Genomic DNA, 18,415 nt, shown 5'->3' on the forward strand with positions numbered 1-18,415 from the left:
GGTACAAATCAGGCTAAGGATGTGAAATAATTTTTTGGGCATTACATGCATCATTGAACAGTGTGAAGACCATCATCAAGAAGTGGAGGCAAGATGGCAGCACCAGGACACTGCAAAGATTACATTATTTATTTTGTATGCTAAAGAGATGACAGAGCTTGGCAATTGCCGAGGTTTCACTCTTGGTTATAGATTTCGACATTATATCTCAAGTGTCTATTTGGACCCTATGTCCTGTTTATGGAACAGAAGGGTTCAATTTGCAGTGGTCGCTTAATTGTAACCCTTCTGTTCCTCACTCAAAACCTTCCTTTTCAACTTTTTTGGAAAGGAATTAAAAATGTGCAGTGGTCTCTTAATTTTTTCCGGAGCTGTAGATATCAACCATATGTCCTGGGTGTATAGTTTGACCCTATGTAATGGTTGTAGATATCAACCATATGTCCTGGGTGTATAGTTTGACCCTATGTAATGGTTGTAGATATCAACCATATGTCCTGGGTGTATATTTGGACCCAATGTCCTGGTAATAGATTTGGATCTATTGCCTTGGGTGTGGATTTGGACCCTATGTCCTGGGTCAGGGGCTGGAGGTGGACCTCATCTAAGGTCTGGGGCTGAATGTAGACTCAAACGCATGGGTCTGGGGCTGGAAGTGGAACCTATATTCTAGGTAAGGGACTAGATGTCGACCCTATGTTCTAGCCTGGATGTTGATGCAATATCCTAGAGCTCGGGCTGTGAGTGTGTTAGCTAGCTTATCTGTTCTGTGCCTGTCTATTCAGCACTTTTCCATGGATAATACTGGTCTCTGCAATTCAAACAGGCTTTGTTAAACCCACAGCCAAATACAATTGGTACAGCTGATCATAAGATACAGTACAATACCATGAATTACACAATCAATCCACTTGTTGCAAACTAAAGAGAGGTTGTTAGTGATTCATTCCAAACGGCATCTTGGTTCCTGGAATAAGGTGACATTTGGGACACCTTCTGAGACTGAACAAAGTTGTACCCAGACTGGGAGTTATTATCAGGAGAGATGGGAGGATGTTTTACCAGTTGGTGCAGGACTATACTGCTTTGAAGTGTTGTGCAATAGTGGCCGTCAAAATAGGCCATAATATACATGGACTAGCATACTAGGGAGTTGTGGATTATAAAGGTTGCATTGTAATAGGGACACTGGGGAAATGCTGATCTGGGTTGTAATCAGGCAGTAGGTTGACAGTGGCAGAGTGGGATCAGCCATGCACTGGGGGCGGAGTGGGAGCCCGACAGGGAACAGAAGGGTCACAGACAGGAGGGCATCTCATTAAAACACCAGTAGCCTGTAGCAAACAGCGACTGGGGTAAGGCTGGTTGTGGGGTTTCTTAGTGTTTCAGCAGTTCACTGGTGGAATTAGTGTTATTGTTACCATTGTTTTATTTCTGTTTGTCTGCAAATGGTGAGACGTTGTGCTGTTACTGTGCTTTAGGTCCGCTAGGTTAAATACATTGGTGGAATTGCTTGTTCTCTAGGGTATTAATGTGGAATTTGCCGGGCTGTAGCACAGTTGAAATATACAGCTCCGGAAAATATTAAGAGACCACTGCACCTTTTTTTTTCCTTTCCAAAAAAGTTGAAAAGGAAGGTTTTGAGTGAGGAACAGAAGCGTTCTCTTCATTTTAACCCTTCTGTTCCTCACTCAAAACCTTCCTTTTTAACTCTTTTGGAAAGGAAAGAAAAAGGTGCAGTGGTCTCTTGTTTTTTTCCGGAGCTGTAGTTAGCAATTGTTTAAGATCAGAAGCGTCTCCCTGTTAAACTTAAAAAACAAAAAAAATTTGACTACAATAGATTTCTCTAAACTTGAATAACACTCAACCAATAGATTTATTTAAAATTGTAAAAACAAATCCCTCTTAAACTGTATCTTCCCAGTTAGTGTAAGCCAGCCATTAGGAGTGCAGTGGGAAAAGGGCGATTTGTAGTAATCTGTCATATGTTGCCATCGTGATTCTTCTGGCGCACCAAAAACATGTATCTACTCACCATCATAGTCCTCAGCACTTCATCCACAGAGAGCCACATGTTTGATCTGAATGCCACCAAGTGAACTTATGCATCTTCCAGGTCAAGAGGATGGTAGGCTTGCTGAGTGGGCGCAGTCCTCTTTTCAACCCTCCAACCTTCATTTGGTTAATCTTGCAGTCCATTGTAATATTGTACGTTATGTATAAATGAATTATGTAAAATAAGTGATTATATAAAAAATAAAAAAATTTGTTTCTCTCCTTTTGGCTCACGTAGTCTAAATTGGCTCTTTATTCACTTGTAATTTTGCAGCTCAGCTTTTTGTATGGACAGTATTAGTGTGTAGATGTTTTGGGGTGTGCCAGTACTTAACCATCACTTGTAATCATATTATATTTACGTACTGCATCTAAGCATGGCTGTGTCTACCCTGCCTGTAAATCCCTAGTGACTAAACACCATTGTAATTCTAACCTGCTGTCTTTCTCCCCTTAGGACCTCCTTCCTTTTTTCCTTGTTTAAAATTGTTCTGATCTGTCTGTTCTCTCTGTAGGCAAGCCACACGGGAATGCGCTCCTACATCTACAATAAGAACTCTGTGATTGGCTCACAGGCAGAACATTGTGGGATGAGGACGTACTTCTTCAGTGCCGACACGCAGGAGGATATGAACGGCTGGATCCGAGCCATGAACCAGGCTGCTCTCATGCAGAGTCATGGCATCAAGAGGTTAGTCCCTTCTTACTCCCTTACTATCTGCAGGGGTATGACATGGGCACCCGACAACTACGTAGTGAGAGTTAAGGAGAAGAATATATAAGCAAAAATATAGCCAGAGTTATTAAATATTATAGATTTATATGAGTGTAATAAACATTTGAATGGTGACAGCACACTACAATTATGGAGAAGAATGTATACACAGCACAAATATAGCAAGAAGATAAAGCAATGTTATACATAACACTGTACATAGCAGCAGTTTGAAAAGAATACTGTAAAACAGCAGCAATATTGGTAGTAGTATTGAGTATTATAGATATTGCAAGTATGGCAGTAATATACATAAAAATGTAATTTTTGAAAGAGTGGGATGGGGAGTGTGAACAGTATGGTAAAAATATTGAGTTTTATAGATATACAGCTCCGGAAAAAATTAAGAGACCACTGCACCTTTTTATCCCTTCCAAGAAAGTTGAAAAGGAAAGTTTTGAGTGAGGAACAGAAGCGTTCAATTTGCAGTGGTCTCTTAATTCTAACCCTTCTGTACCTCACTCAAAACCTTCATTTTTGAGGAAAGAAAGAGGTGCAGTGGTCTCTTTTTTTCAGAGCTGTATTTGAGGATAATATGCTCATGAATGGTACATGCAAAGGAATATTCTAATGCCCATTAAAAGTACTTGAAATGACATCAGAGCATCTGGAAAGTTTGTGTGTGATCAGTATGATCATGGATCAGTGTTGCTGGTTGAGGAGCCTTATTTCCTGAGGGAAAAAACTGTTTTGGAGTCTGGAAGGTTGAGCCCCGATTTCCTTTGCACTTGTCCCCAGTTGACCCACTGCCCTTGATTCTCAACAAGAATCTCTCTCTAGCTCTCCCAGTAACTTTTTTTAACTCATGTCTGTAAGAAAATGTGTCTAACTGTTGGGGTTGTGGGTGGAGGTGTACATTGCCTGGCTCTGCTTGGCATAGTTTAGCTTGTTCAGCTTGGCGAGGATGGGTATGCATTCATCAGTATGCTGTGGGATGGGATGTATATGCTGCAGCAGCCTGCTGTGTGGTCGAGTGCTTCAACCTGATCCTGCTGCCAGCTGAGCATGGGCCAATCACAGCGCACTCACAGAGTCCCTCCTCCTACTGTATTACACGGTAAAGTCATAGGCTGCTTCCCAAATACGTCCGTGGTGAAAAGATTTTTTAATATATAGAGAATCGAATCCAATAAAACATATTCATAAAGCACCTATTCTTAAGTAAGTATGCATTTCAGTGTACTTAAGCATTTTCGTCAATCTTCCAATCACACACCGTCCTCCAGCAAACAGTCAGTCACATTCCTTCCTCCCTCAAACAGTCAGTCATAGTCCCTCCTCTGTCAAATAGCCAATCCTCCCATGGTTGGCCAATGTATGCAAATTTACTGGTAGCCTTTATTTGTGTTGTTTACAAATCCATTTAAATTTGTCAGACATAAGATAAAAACATCCTCCCACATCACAACAGTCTTTCAAACCTCTGTTAGGGGACAGGAACCAAGACAGAACTATTGAGTTTTCAATTCAAAAAGATTGCTGCTTTAATTAATTACTCTTAGCATCTTTGCACTATCACTGGAATATTATCATGCACCTGTTACTTAGTTACCGTCAAAAGCCCAACACAGCAAAATGTAAACTTATAATTTAACACCTGGATAATTATTTTAACAATTACCTAATGTTCATTTAACACGTGTTAATATTAAAGCACTCTCTGAATGTTAGCATTTAACTCTACCGGTATTGTTGTAATGGCCCACTGAGTGTTTTGAAAAATGCATTATCAAACCCCTCAGTGTTAAATTAACACTTTATTAGAGTTGATTATTTAATGTCTAGCTTTCATATCTCCCAGCACTCCTTATAAGGAAATGGTTGAGGTACCCGCTCATTGCTGTTTTTTAGGGAATGAGACATGGTTGTCGCATTCAATAACTTAAAACCCAGAAGCTTTCAGCAAATGTGTAGTAAATAAATTCATACTTTACACATACATTAAATTAATGATCATGTATTTCAAATTTTTTCTTAATGCTAATTAGTCTTTTGCCTTGTAGTCTTAAAACCACAGCTGAGGGACCAGACAAGTCACAGTAAGCATGCTTGTTATTAAGTGTTAATTAAGTGTTAGGTATTTCTAGATGGAATCCAGCTGGAAGGATATTTGCTGTGAAAAGCAGTACTGTAAAATGGCCAACAGAATATCTAAATAATAGTGGAAGTGTATTATTATTTGGTTGTTGATGAGTATGACTGAACATGCATGATATCAAAATCACATGTAATCACATACAAAGAAATGTATTGTGTGTCATATTGTGGACTGGACCTAATTAAGTATAGATGTTTTAATAAAATAAGTTTGGTTAAGTTTGATTGGTTAAGTTTGCTCAGATGAATAACGTGTCTTGTGGTGTAGGGAAGGAAGCAAGCAGTGTACTTTGTTTGTCTAATCTTAGTTGTCATGCTGCAGCTGAAGGCTGGCTGGATCTGATGTTTTGTAAAACAATGCCATCTAGTGTCCTGTGCTGATTATTGTTATTATTTCATGCAAAATGAAAACCTTCTGTCAGTGCTCCCTGCAATATGTGCAGTATGATTTTAAGTATTTTTCAGAAAAGCGATGGTGGCTAACACTCGAATGTGACTTGTATGTCTAATGTAGAGAATATGAACGGAACTGTAACTGCCATGTCAACGTATGGAAAATGTGTGATTTGTTAGCAGTGGCCATTTTTGGTCTGGGAGTTATATCTCAGCTGACTGACTTGCACATTCGTTCTTGTTTGTGTTGAATGGATTATCAGCTCCGTCGTGTTGAATAGATTATCAGCTCCGTCGTGTTGAATGGATTATCAGCTCCGCAGTCATGTCATGGATGGAGCTAGAGGATACCCCAAGCTATTTGCTTAAACACTAAAACGCTGTCATTTTGACTTCCAAAGGGAACCCAGTATGCCTCCATACTCACTACCCCCCAGAGCCTCACTTCAACTCCCCTCACCCTAAAGACAAGTGTCTACTGAGGAACTCTGAGTGAGGATACTGGAAAGCTTTTTCTACTTTGGCTGAGTCAGAGTCGGCTCAGTATAATGCAGTGGTCCAGGGTGTTGTGATATGCACAGCTTAATACCGCCTAATAGCCTGTTTTAAGTATACATCTTCACCATAATGTCATCGGCTGTGTTTTTGTATTCTGTGTCACTGTGCTTTTTTTTATACTAAAACCACACAGTGACTCAAAACAACAAGCACCCAGGAATTCCCCACTAACAGAAAGCCCTCCACCGTTCTTTTGTAGTCAGTTATGACTAATGATCTCCATTCCCCTTACAGAGAGACTGTTACAGAAAGACCAGAGTTGGCAGTGCAACAGGCAGTCCCCCAGACCAACCACATCAACAACAACCACCCTACCACCAGTAAGACGTCCTCCCAGTCCGGGTCAGAGAGCCTCCACCACCCTGAGAGAGAAGAGCCTCCAGAGGGGGAGATCCGTGTGACCCAGGGGGAGGAGGAGAGGTACATGTTAGAGGCTCCAAAAAAGCTCAGCCATCCTGCTACTCAGTTAGAGGTGGAAAAGCTCTCCTCAGATCCTCTCTCTGGCTCCTCGTGCCCCAGGAACAACCAAACCCATGCGATCCTCACAGCACTCCCCCCAGAGGAGAATGGGAACGTGGTATATAATAGGGGCTTAGTCTCAGACACAGAGAAGCAGATGCAGAGGAAGACAGCTCTGGCTCAAGTGGAGCACTGGGTCAAAGTACACAAGGGAGATCCGAAGAGGTCAGTCACAAGACCTGCATCACTTACCTAATATTCACTATTATGAATAATTATCTTAACCTTATCCTTAGATTCACTGATGTTAACCCTAACCAAAGCCTCAGCATAATATGCCATATTGAACATATTATGTCCACTCTCAACCACTAAGCAAAGTCTCCCCCTAGTGGCAACTGTAAATCTCCACGCTCTGAACTGCTTGTGATCATTCTCGAAATATTCTTCTTCCCATGTGCTTTCTTTCATTCAATATTCACGCTCAGTTGTCTGCATGGTCCAATCAGTACATTGCACCATTTGTAAAAAGGCTCTATCTCTCTTTCCTAACCTTAGCCAACCGTCTACGACAGAGTTCGCCATCCCCCTTCCCCGGCCGACCCCTCCCGCGCAGCATAAGCCTGTGGTAGTGGAGGCCTTCCAGACGTTGCCAAAGTCCCCCAGGCTCCCATCAGGTGGGAGCTCCCCTCCGGTGCCATGCAAATTACCCAGTGACTATAAATACGCCCATGACAGACTCAGCCACCTACGCATGTCCACCGATGAGCGTATGGCCACCAAGGAGGGCATGGTATGGCAGCTGTACGAGTGGCAGCAGCGGCAGCAGTTCCGCCACGGCAGCCCCACGGCGCCCAACTACGCCGGGCAGGACTTCCTCGACTCGGCCTCCTTCAGGGTCACGGTGGAGATGCCCCGCTCCATCTCTGTGCCCCCGTCCCCCTGCGAAGTCCCTCCGTCCATCCCCACCTTCAAACCACTGTCCCCCCGCAGGCCACACACTCCCTCAGACAGGGTGACTGTCAGGCCGCTGAGTGAGGTGTTACCTGGGGAGGCATCGGCCAGCTCTGGCTCCCCGGGACGCTTGTGCTCCCAGCTCTCTAAGGTAGGACACTGACCCATTGGGCTTTGACGTGTTATGAGCGACTGGTCTGTCAGCTGGGGGCTGTTTCACAGCAAAGGCCTTAATCTTTCATCGTTTGTTTAAATTCTCACAGTTACTCAGCTCATTCGTTTGTAGTGAATTTCCATCTCACCACTGAGTTGGAATAATAACTGAGAAGTGTTAACCATTAGAGACAGGGCCCTGCCATGGGAAGAGGAGCATGAGAAGTAGCCCTGCTGTGATTTCTCCACATCTTTACTTTGATGCCGGTCACAAGCTCTGAAGGATTCACACAGTCCACACCCAGGCCTTCTACACAGGTGGCAGGGTGTGTGTGAATCTTCCCATCCCCTATTCCTCCAATCTTTTAGCCCGTCCCAGTCTCAATTCTCAGGCCTATAGCAGCATGTGTCACTGTGTGTGTGTGTGTAACCCCTGTGGCCAGGCACCGTCCTCCCTGACGGCTGCCACACCCCCCACATGAGAGGAGCTCTTTGTGAGGCTGCACCACAGTGACCTCCACACAGCCCGGATCACCATCCCACTGTCCTCACACCAAGAAAACAACGTGTCCTAGCCACTCCATTTCCTCATCATTCAGCCATGACACTAAGTCACTAATTACAAGTGTCTCAAATAGAATTCCACCACTCGTTCACAGAAGGAAGAAGGATGTTTAACACTAAAGAAGAAGAGTATGTTTTTAATGAGCCACTGTGTGTTAGACCATCCGAGAGAGCAACGGTTTATGGGTACTAAATTTAGTCTGCGGAGCAACTTTGTTTTGGTGGATCCAGCATCTTTTGGGCTGGTGATGCCTTTTTGGCTTGAGTGTGTATATTTGTACTGTTTTCTGTGTACCTCTATGGAATATCACAGAAATGTGTTATTAGCTGCTAATTCAACTTGCCCAGGGCCTCTCAGCACCCTATGAACATTTCCACTGTATCCTAACCATCAGCAACAGTCTCTTTCTTCTGATCTCACATTTAAATAAAAAACCTATTATACAGCAAAAAAGAGTGGCTTGGGAATCTCTGAGGGAATGGCTCAAAGTGCTTCTCTCGCTGGTAGCAAACAAATGTTATTTTAAGAAAGCAGGTTGGGGATAATTTATGTGTAGTTAATTAAATCTCTTGTTGTTTGTGTCCTTTTAAGGGTTTTAAGGAATTCTGTCTGTTAAGCAAAAATGTCAAACCTTCAAAGCCCTATAGCAACTTAAACTGGGGGAACACCTTTCACATAATATTTCTTTAGATATAAATAAGTGGATAGAAGAAAAACCATGATATGTGCACAAATTTTAGTGAAGTTTAGTGAATGTCTTTAAGTTTGGGATGATATATTGAAAAGCCCCATAGCGGGGATGTAAAGCTGCCAACAATGTGAACCACATTGCTGGCTTCTTCACCCGTGCAACTTTAAATGTATGATTTGACATTCTGCTTGATTGCCCAATGACTTGTTGTTTTACTCTGTTTTCCCACAGACTACTCAGATAGAGAGACGGTCAATGCCATCCATGAGCTACATCACACATACAGTCAGCGCCCCCAGCTTGCATGGGAAAACGGTATAGCTTCTGTCTTTTCATTTATCTTCATTACATACCCAGTCAAAATTATTCTATGCTTTATATTAGGACTATTTAAAATGCCAGAGGCAACTTAAATGTAATATATTTCAATCAGAAAGCAGCACCATTTTCAGGCTGGTGGATTCAGTTCTATTCGTCTCTGAAGGGCCTTGTGTGGGTGGCGGATTAGAGAGAGGAGCAGGTATTGTAGTAGGCTGCTCATGCACGTGGCTGTCTTGGCTGGTAGAGCTAGGGCCTCACTGCTCTTGCCCCCTGGTGGCCAGGTGGTGAAGTGCTCTCTCTCTCTACCCCTCCCTCTTCTGGGCCTGGCCCTCCTGCAGCCGGAGGAGCTGACCCTGCTGCTCATTCAGCTCAGGAGGCATCAGGCCAAGATGGCTGGCATCCACTGCGACACTCTCCACCACCTACAGCACAACGGCCTCCTAGGCCCCAGCCTGCAGGTCAGGCCGTCTCCCATCCGCCCATCCCAATGCCCAAAACCAGCGCATCGTGGAAACAACCGCCCCACTCCCTTGCCAAGACCCCGTCACCCCCCAGTTTGTGCATCTTCAAGTTTGTTGGTTGGTGCTAGGGTTAAAGAATTCTGGGAACTTTCAATAAACTGTTTATTCCCGCTAAATCTAGGAATATTCCAACTGAGAATTTTAATTGAAGGTTCCTGGAATTCTGCAACCCTAGTTTGTGCTGTCTTGTTTCAGTGGTTTCCTTAAGCATGGACTGCCTGCAGCTTTAGATACACCAGCCTGTGTTGTTTGAATAGTTGGCCTCAATCAAAGCCATCTTTCATTGAATAAAAATATAAATATAAACATGATTTCACTCCCAAGCTTCACCCCAAGTATGTTTCTGGTTAGCTATGCACCATGCCTGCCTTTACACAGATATACGTATCATCTGCTATTTGAGATCTTTGCAAACCAGGATACTACAATGAGACATACATCCTTTAAATCTAGAGTTTTGAACTGTGTGTTTCGCTGTGTTAGTGTAATGTGATCCTGGGCACACTGGCTGGCTTAGTAGTGTGTCTCTCCCTAGAGGAGCCAGTCCAAACGCATTGCAGTGCTCTGCCCTCAGATCTGCACACCCCAGTGAAGCTGCGAAGGGGCTCAACGAAAACAAATGACAATACAGTCCCTCCATCAACGCTCATTTTCTCTTCATGGTCATATAGACATGATTTAACCATACCACAGATTGTGTGCTAAATTTTTTTTTTCTTATATATATTTTTTTTTAACAACTGATGACAAAACAGTTAAATCCTCTACAATCCCTGCTCTGACGAGGGGGGTAGTTCTTATAGTGTAATCAATCTCCCTGATATGCTGTCCTATGCTTTCTAAAACATTCTGGTGATTGGCGATGAATCTTGAATGAGAATGAGGGAGGTAACAGCACCTGAAGCAATAATACGATAGTCTCCTAGCGTCCTTTGCAGCTTCCAGTCTTGTGATCTGTCTCTCCGCTCCACACTGTCTGTCAGGCTGATGATACTTACATGCAGCTGAAGAAGGACCTGGAGTATCTTGATCTGAAGGTGGGCCCCAGGAACACAGTCTTCTTCCTCTGTTTCTTTCTCCTGCTCTGTTCTGTCTCTTCCATACTTTACATAATGTGTCAGTCTGACTATCTCTCGCTTTCTGCCCTCTGTCCTCAGGGCTGTGTGCTTTAGGTTTATGGAGGAAATGAAACTGTCCTCTATGTGTTTTAACCACCCTTGTTTGTTAATAATGTTCTGTATACTGGGAACAATTACTAGCCTGCATTCATCTGTGTTCTTCTATTAATTTAACAAAGCCAGCAGCTTGACTACGAAATGATCTTATACAAACAAGACTCTTGGCTACAGTTTAAACTACAGTAAAAAATATAAAATGGTATCTAAGTGGATTGAGAATAATGCATGTTGGGGACAAAATATCATACAACCCTGTTTTCAGAAAAGCTGTGTAAAATGTAAAGAAAAACAGAATGCAATTATGTGCAAATCATTCAAACCCTATATTCAATAGAAAATAGTACAAAGACAACATCAAATGTTGAACCTGAGAAATGTTTTTGTTTCTTGGAAAATACATGCTCACTTTGAATTTGATGCCAGGAATACGTTTCAAAAAAGCTGGGACAGTGGCAACTAAAGACTGGAGAATTGTGTAATGCTAAAAATCTAAACCTGGTGGAACATCTCACAACTAATTAGGTTAATTGGCGACAGGTCAGTTACATGATTGAATATTAAAAGATAATTCCAGAGAGGATGGTTCTGTCAGAAGTGAGGATGGGTTCACCACTATGTGAAAGACTCTGTGGGTCAATAGTGCAACAATTCAAGAATAACTTATCGCAACCTAAGACTGCAAAATGTTTGGGGATCTCATCATATACAGTATTCACCCCCCATGGCATTTTTCGTGTTTTGTTGCCTTACAACCTGGAATTAACATGGATTGTTTGAGGATTTGCATAATTTAATTTACAGAAAATGCTCACAACTTTGAAGATGTTTTTGTTTTTTTATTGTGAAGCAAACAACAAATAGGACGAAATAACAGTAAAAGTCAATGTACATAACTATTCACCCCCCTAAAGTCAATACTTTGTAAAGTCATCACAGCTCCAAGTCGCTTTGGATAAGTCTCTATGATCTTGCCACATCTTGCCCATTCCTCCTTGCAAAACTGCTCCAGCTCCTTCAAGTTGGATGGTTTGCGCTTGTGAACAGCAATCTTTATGTCTGACCACAGATTTTCTATTGGATTCGTCTTATTGTCGTCCTATGTACAGATACTCTAGTCTCTGCTGTGGAACTCTGCAGCTCCTCCAGGGTTAGCTTAGGTCTCTGTGCTGCCTCTCTGATTAATGCCCTCCTTGCCCGGTCCGTGAGTTTTGGTGGGCGGCCGTCTCTTGGCAGGTTTGCTGTTGTTCCATGTTCTTTCCATTTGGTTATGATAGATTTGATGGTGCTCCTGGGGATCATCAAAGATTTAGATATTTTTTTATAACCTAACCCTAACTTGTACTTCTCAACAACATTGTCCCTTACTTGTTTGGAGAGTTCCTTGGTCTTCATGGCAGTGTTTAGTTAGTGGTGCCTCTTACTTAGGTGTTGCAGCCTCTGGGGCCTTTCAAAAAAGGTGTGTATATGTAATGACAGATCATGTGACACTTAGATTGCACACAGGTGGACATCATTTCACTAAATGTGTGGTAATAGGTTGCACCAGAGCTTTTTATGGGCTTCATAACAAAGGGGGTGAATACATACGCACATGCCAATTTTCTAAGAAACTGTTTTATGTATATATTTTTCTAATTTCACTTCACCAACTTAGACTATTGTGTTCTGATCCATCACATAAAATTTAGATAAAAAAAACATTGAACTAAAGGCTGTAACGTGACAAAATGGATAAACTGCCAAGGGGGGTGAATACTTTTGCAAGTCACTGTACGGTAAACAATATAATTAAAAGCTGATCTGTAGATATCTGTGATCTTCGGAGCCCTCAGTTGGTACTGCATTAAAAACAGACACGATTCTGTAGTGGAAATCACTGCATGGGCTCAGGAACACTTCCGAAAACCACTGTCAGTGAACACAGTACATCACTGCATCCACAAATGCATGTTGAAACTCTACCGTGCAAAGAAGAAACCATAGAGTCATGGACGCCGTGTCCTCTGGACTGAGGAGGAGAGGGACCATCTGGCTTGTTATCTGGGCACAGTGCAAAAGTCAGCGTCCGTGATGATATGGGGGTACATTAGTGCACATGGCATGAGTGAATGGCACTTTTGTGAAGGCACCATAAATGCTGATCAATATACACAGGTTTTGGAGCAAAATATGCTGCCATCCAGAAGTGTTTTTCAGGGAAGGCCTTGCTTATTTCAGCAAGACAAGGCCAAACAGCATTCTGCACGTATTACAACAGCAAGGCTCTGTAGTAAAGACCTGCCGGCAGTCCAGACCTGTCACCCGTTGAAAACCTTTGTCACATTATGAAATGACAAATACTGCAAAGGAGACCCCAAACTGTTGCAATCCTGTATCAAGCAAGAATGGGACAAAATTCCACTTTCAAAACTATGGCAATTTGTTATCCTCATTTCCCAAATGCTTAAAGAGTGTTGTTACAAGAAGAGGTGATGCAGCATGCTGGTAAAGACTCACCCTGTTCCAATTTCCCAGATACATGTTGCTGGCTTCAAATTCAAAATGGGCATGTATTTTTCCAAGATTTCTCAATTTCAACATTTGATATATTTCCTTTGTTCTTATGTTAGTACTATTTTCTATTAAATATAGGGATAAAAGATTTGCACATAATTTCATTCTGTTTTTATTTGCATTTTCCCAACTATTTTGGAAATGGGGATGTGCTTCTACTAATGGAAACTGAACTTTCAAGCAGCACTGTAATAAACACAGTGCTCACAGCGTCATGTATAGTCCACTTATCATAAAGCAATGCCGCTGAACGAGACCTACACTATCTTGATGCTTTGCTGCATCATATGTCTAATGCCAGCTTCAGCAGAATTACTTTGTGTTTTACTGTATATTTCTGCGTCCTGCTATCAGCAAATGTCTACCATTTACAACAGTACAAAGCTTTGGATGGTTTTAAAGGATTTGTATGTAACACCACAAGCCATGTCTAGAGTAGGAAGTTATTACTGATGTGTGTGTTCTGATGTTACGCCTCTCTATTTCTCTTTTTAAAACAGAACAAAAGTATTGACCTGTTTCTTTGGGGTACATAGTGTGTTAGATTGTGGGTCAATTTACAATGTAATGATGGTGTTCATACAAAGAGTGACACCATTCCACTGCTTCTCCTAATATCATTGGTATGCTGTAGGCACTGCTCACTTTCCTAGTCTGACAAGAGACCTACCCGCATCTGCACTGCATAGCTTGGCCTGCTGGGTATTGTAGTCCATCAGTGTGATGTTGTGTCAGCTTGTGCGGACTGACAAATGGAGACTAATCAATTAAATTGATGGCTAATAATACAAAATGTCAGTTACTGCGATAGCATGCTGGCTTGAACTGGCTTGTATCTGTGCATGTATTTATGCCCTTTGAAATGAAACAACAGAAGTCATGAGCACTGTTTGGGTAGTCAGTTTAAATCTATGAGCAAAAGACACAGTATGATGATTGTAACTGAGCCAGCTTGCTCAGATCTCTGAAACATGTCTTAAGTCTGATGTGTCGCTGTATCAGTGAGAAAGAAAGGGCAGCATTTCCTGGTAGTTCCTCATTTTCTAATGGTTCATAGAAAGGACATGGTCATTAAGCCCACTGATACACAGCCAGGAATGAGTAGCTTTGCAGTTTTCCTTCGTTCAAGCTTGTCCTAAACACACAGATGCTGAGTTTTATGTATATATCATGTATGTATGCAATATATATACTGTATACATATAATATATAAAGTATATACAGTGGGGAGAACAAGTATTTGATACACTGCTGATTTTGCAGGTTTTCCCACTTACAAAGCATGTAGAGGTCTGTAATTTTTATCATAGGTACTCTTCAACTGTGAGTGACTGAATCTAAAACTAATATTTAGAAAATCACTTTGTATGATTTTTAAGTAATTAATTTGCATTTTATTGCATGACATAAGTATTTGATACATCAGAAAAGCAGAACTGAATATTTGGTACAGAAACCTTTGTTTGCAATTACAGAGATCATACGTTTCCTGTAGTTCTTGACCAGGTTTGCACACAATGCAGCAGGGATTTTGGCCCACTCCTCCATACAGACCTTCTCCCGATCCTTCAGGTTTCAGGGCTGTCAATGGGCAATACGGACTTTCAGCTCCCTCCAAAGATTTTCTATTGGGTTCAGGTCTGGAGACTGGCTAGGCCACTCCAGGACCTTGAGATGCTTCTCACGGAGCCACTCCTTAGTTGCCCTGGCTGTGTGTTTCGGGTCGTTGTCATGCTGGAAGACCCAGCCACGACCCATCTTCAATGCTCTTACTGAGGGAAGGAGGTTGTTGGCCAAGATCTGGCGATACATGGCCCCATCCATCCTCCCCTCAATACGACCATCCTGTCCCCTTTGCAGAAAAGCATCCCCAAAGAATGATGTTTCCACCTCCATGTTTCACGGTTGGGATGGTGTTCTTGGGGTTGTACTCATCCTTCTTCTTCCTCCAAACACGGTGAGTGGAGTTTAGACCAAAAAGCTATATTTTTGTCTCATCAGACCACATGACCTTCTCCCATTCCTCCTCTGGATGGCAAACTGCAGATTTTAATCCATGACGGCGTAGTGTGTTACTAATGGTTTTCTTTGAGACTGTGGTCCCAGCTCTCTTCAGGTCATTGACCAGGTCCTGCTGTGTAGTTCTGGGCTGATCCCTCACCTTCCTCGTGATCATTGATGCCCCACGAGATGAGATCTTGCATGGAGCCCCAGACCGAGGGAGATTGACCGTCATCTTGAACTTCTTCCATTTTCTAATAATTGCACCAACAGTTGTTGCCTTCTCACCAAGCTGCTTGCCTATTGTCCTGTAGCCCATCCTAGCCTTGTGCAGGTCTACAATTTTATCCCTGATGTCCTTACACAGCTCTCTGGTCTTGGCCATTCTGGAGAGGTTGGAGTCTGTTTGATTGCGTGTGTGGACAGGTGTCTTTTATAAAGGTAACAAGTTCAAACAGGTGCAGTTAATACAGGTAATGAGTGGAGAACAGGAGGGCTTCTTGAAGAAAAACTAACAGGTCTGTGAGACCTGAAATTCTTACTGGTTGATAGGTGATCAAATACTTATGTCATGCAATAAAATGCAAATTAATTATTTAAAAGTCATACAATGTGATTTTCTGGATTGCATGCTTTTTAAGTAGGAAAACCTGCAAAATCGGCAGTGTATCAAATACTTGTTCTCCCCACTGTATGTTCATGTGTATACTGCTGTGAAAAACAATTTCCTTCAGTCAGATACTACTCCATGCAGAAATTCTTTAATTCAGTGACATTTGTAGGTTTTCGAGCATAAACTTCTTGTTTCAGTTCCTGCCACAACATCTCAATGGGATTCAGGTCTGGACGTTTGCTAGACCGTTCCAAAACTTTAACTCTGTTTGATTTTCACCAGAGGGGACCATGTCACCCAGAAAGATCCACTTTCAACTCATCTGTAAATAGAACATTGTTGCAGAACTCTTTAAGGTCATCCAGGTGCTTTTAGGCTCTAAATGTAAACTCTGCCTTAAGTCCCATTTTTTCCCAGTGCCTTCTGATAGTGAAGAAATGAACAATGACCTTTGGAGGCAAGAGATGCCTGATCCTGGATGTTGTTCTAGGGTTCTTTTTGACTTCTTGGGTGATTTTACGCCTTTCTCTTGGAGAGATTTCTCCAAGGAAGGTTCCTACTGTCCCAAACTATCTTCATCTGGACAATATGGCCCTGACTGTGGTTTTGGGGGGCTGTGTACAAATGGCTCTGTAACCCATTCCAGAGTTTTTTGAATGTGGCATGATGTGGCTTTGGAGCCTGTGTCCTGAAAACTAATCTTATAGGTCAAAGTTAGATTCATATTAGGCAGGGACTGTCCCAAATCAGGCCTAACTGTTTATGAAAATAGTGGAACACCTGCCCCTACTAATCCCTCCATTTTCTATAACCCACAAAAAGATCTGATCAGAATTAATGAAACATTTGTATTAATACAGAAAATCAGAGAGGGGGTGAATACCTTTCCCACAGCACTATATATATAGTGTTTATGGCTTGTGCATACTGCTATCAAAGTATTGTTGACTCTTTTGCATACCTTTTCTGAGATGTGTCTTAGAAAAGTGTTATCTTGTTGCTGAATCATTTCTATAAAATCTTTGGTCTGTTAATTTTTGTCTATTGAATGATGGTTTCACTTTCTGCAGTATTTGAACTATTTTTCAGGCGTGAAAAGTAAGTTGTATTTGTGCCTTTGGGTCATTGTAGGTTACTGGAAGTGAAACACTAAAAGACAGACGTTCAAGGCCCGTTAAAGTAGCAGAGAGTGATGTTGATGTGAGTAAATTGTCCACATTCTCCCGTAACTAAACCTTAACTGATAAACATCAGGTTGGCCCATCTCTTTTTCCTCAACATGTTTCATTTCTAAATAGTTGAGAAGTATTCTGTAGTTGTACTGTAGTAAGACGGGAGGAGGGAAGGAGGGGAGCAGAGATGAGCTGCCACTCTGGGGACCCACAGCAGCACGGTTTAGGCCTGAAAGTATCGACAAGGGCTTTTATTTCCCGCTCTCAATTTAAAGGGAAAAATACATGTAATGGGATTTTATACATGGAGCTCTTAAATTTTTCAGTTTGATTTGTGTGATCCGGCCTTTTTAAATCTTTGTTTGCTCAGAACGGAGGTAAATAAGCTGAATGTCCTGGCTTTTCATCATTAGCATTGTTCTAGTTTAACAATTTATAAGAATTTCCTGGTGAATTTGTTTGAACAATGAATATTTCATGCAATTAAAACAACAATATACGGCTGTGAAATAAAAACAGCTTAATTATTAATTGAACAGAAAGATAAATAGAACTCGAGAATAAACAGTCACTGTGTGAGAAAGACTAAACTAGGCAGTCTTATTTTGTTTTCATAAACATATAACCCATTTCTGGGGGGGAACACATCTGCCAGTCTCAATAAGAATATTTACCCAATATGCTCAGCATCGTGGAAAACACATTTCAAAATATGTATTTTTGATCATGATTACTTATAATGGGCATTAGAATTTTTCACATCAGACAGTATCAGACTTTATTTAAATATTTTACATAGAAGATGAATAGAGGTCCTCAGGGCTTTTAAAGAGATGGGCCCCATTGACATATTTACAGACATAGCCGACTACAGCAGACTATCAATTCATTCTGCTGGGTCCTGTATTTGAATAGCATTTACCCGACAATGTTTGGTTTTGTGTTCGGTCCATATATTCAGTCTTCTTATCGACTGTATTTACCTCTGTCCTCTATGCTGCCTGTTGCTGTCCCCTTTGCAGGTGAAGCTAAGTCGACTGTGTGAACAAGACAAGATCCTTCAGGAGCTGGAGACCACCATAAGCACTCTGAAGGAAGACAAGGTATTGGGTTATGTGTATTGTTGGCTCCTATACTCTTGCATTGATGACCAAGTGCTCTAATTGTGGAGAAGGGTCTATCTGCACCCCACAGAGAAGAACCAGCCAGGGAAGAACCAGCCAGGGAAGAACCAGCCAGGGAAGAACCACCCAGAGAAGAACCACCCAGGGGAAAAAACACCTGGGTTTACCTGGCCTACTTAGTGGGAGGATTGGTTTAGCCCCTTGCTGTATAGCCTTTCTTTCACATAGAAGC

The 18,415-nt window shown here is 42.0% G+C and overlaps 1 protein-coding gene across 6 annotated transcripts in view; it reads left to right on the top strand.

Annotated features, from left to right (window-relative positions):
* Window positions 1–18,415, top strand: part of plekha7b (pleckstrin homology domain containing, family A member 7b) — a 141,341-nt gene that overhangs the window by 102,977 nt on the left and 19,949 nt on the right. For 2 of the 6 annotated variants that reach the window (XM_020040242.2, XM_020040257.3), the window contains exons 9-15: window positions 2,571–2,746; window positions 6,113–6,562; window positions 6,896–7,442; window positions 8,932–9,015; window positions 10,526–10,579; window positions 17,019–17,087; window positions 18,082–18,162. In XM_020040242.2, coding sequence (XP_019895801.2) covers window positions 2,571–2,746; window positions 6,113–6,562; window positions 6,896–7,442; window positions 8,932–9,015; window positions 10,526–10,579; window positions 17,019–17,087; window positions 18,082–18,162 — 1,461 coding nt within the window. Of the gene's footprint in view, window positions 1–2,570; window positions 2,747–6,112; window positions 6,563–6,895; window positions 7,443–8,931; window positions 9,016–9,302; window positions 9,480–10,525; window positions 10,580–17,018; window positions 17,088–18,081; window positions 18,163–18,415 lie in introns of all 6 variants that reach the window. The other 4 variants (XM_034286733.1, XM_020040231.2, XM_020040250.2 and 1 more) reach the window with 4 other exon arrangements.

Source organism: Esox lucius, chromosome 2, assembly GCF_011004845.1.
Source record: "Esox lucius isolate fEsoLuc1 chromosome 2, fEsoLuc1.pri, whole genome shotgun sequence".
Lineage (NCBI taxonomy): Eukaryota > Metazoa > Chordata > Actinopteri > Esociformes > Esocidae > Esox > Esox lucius.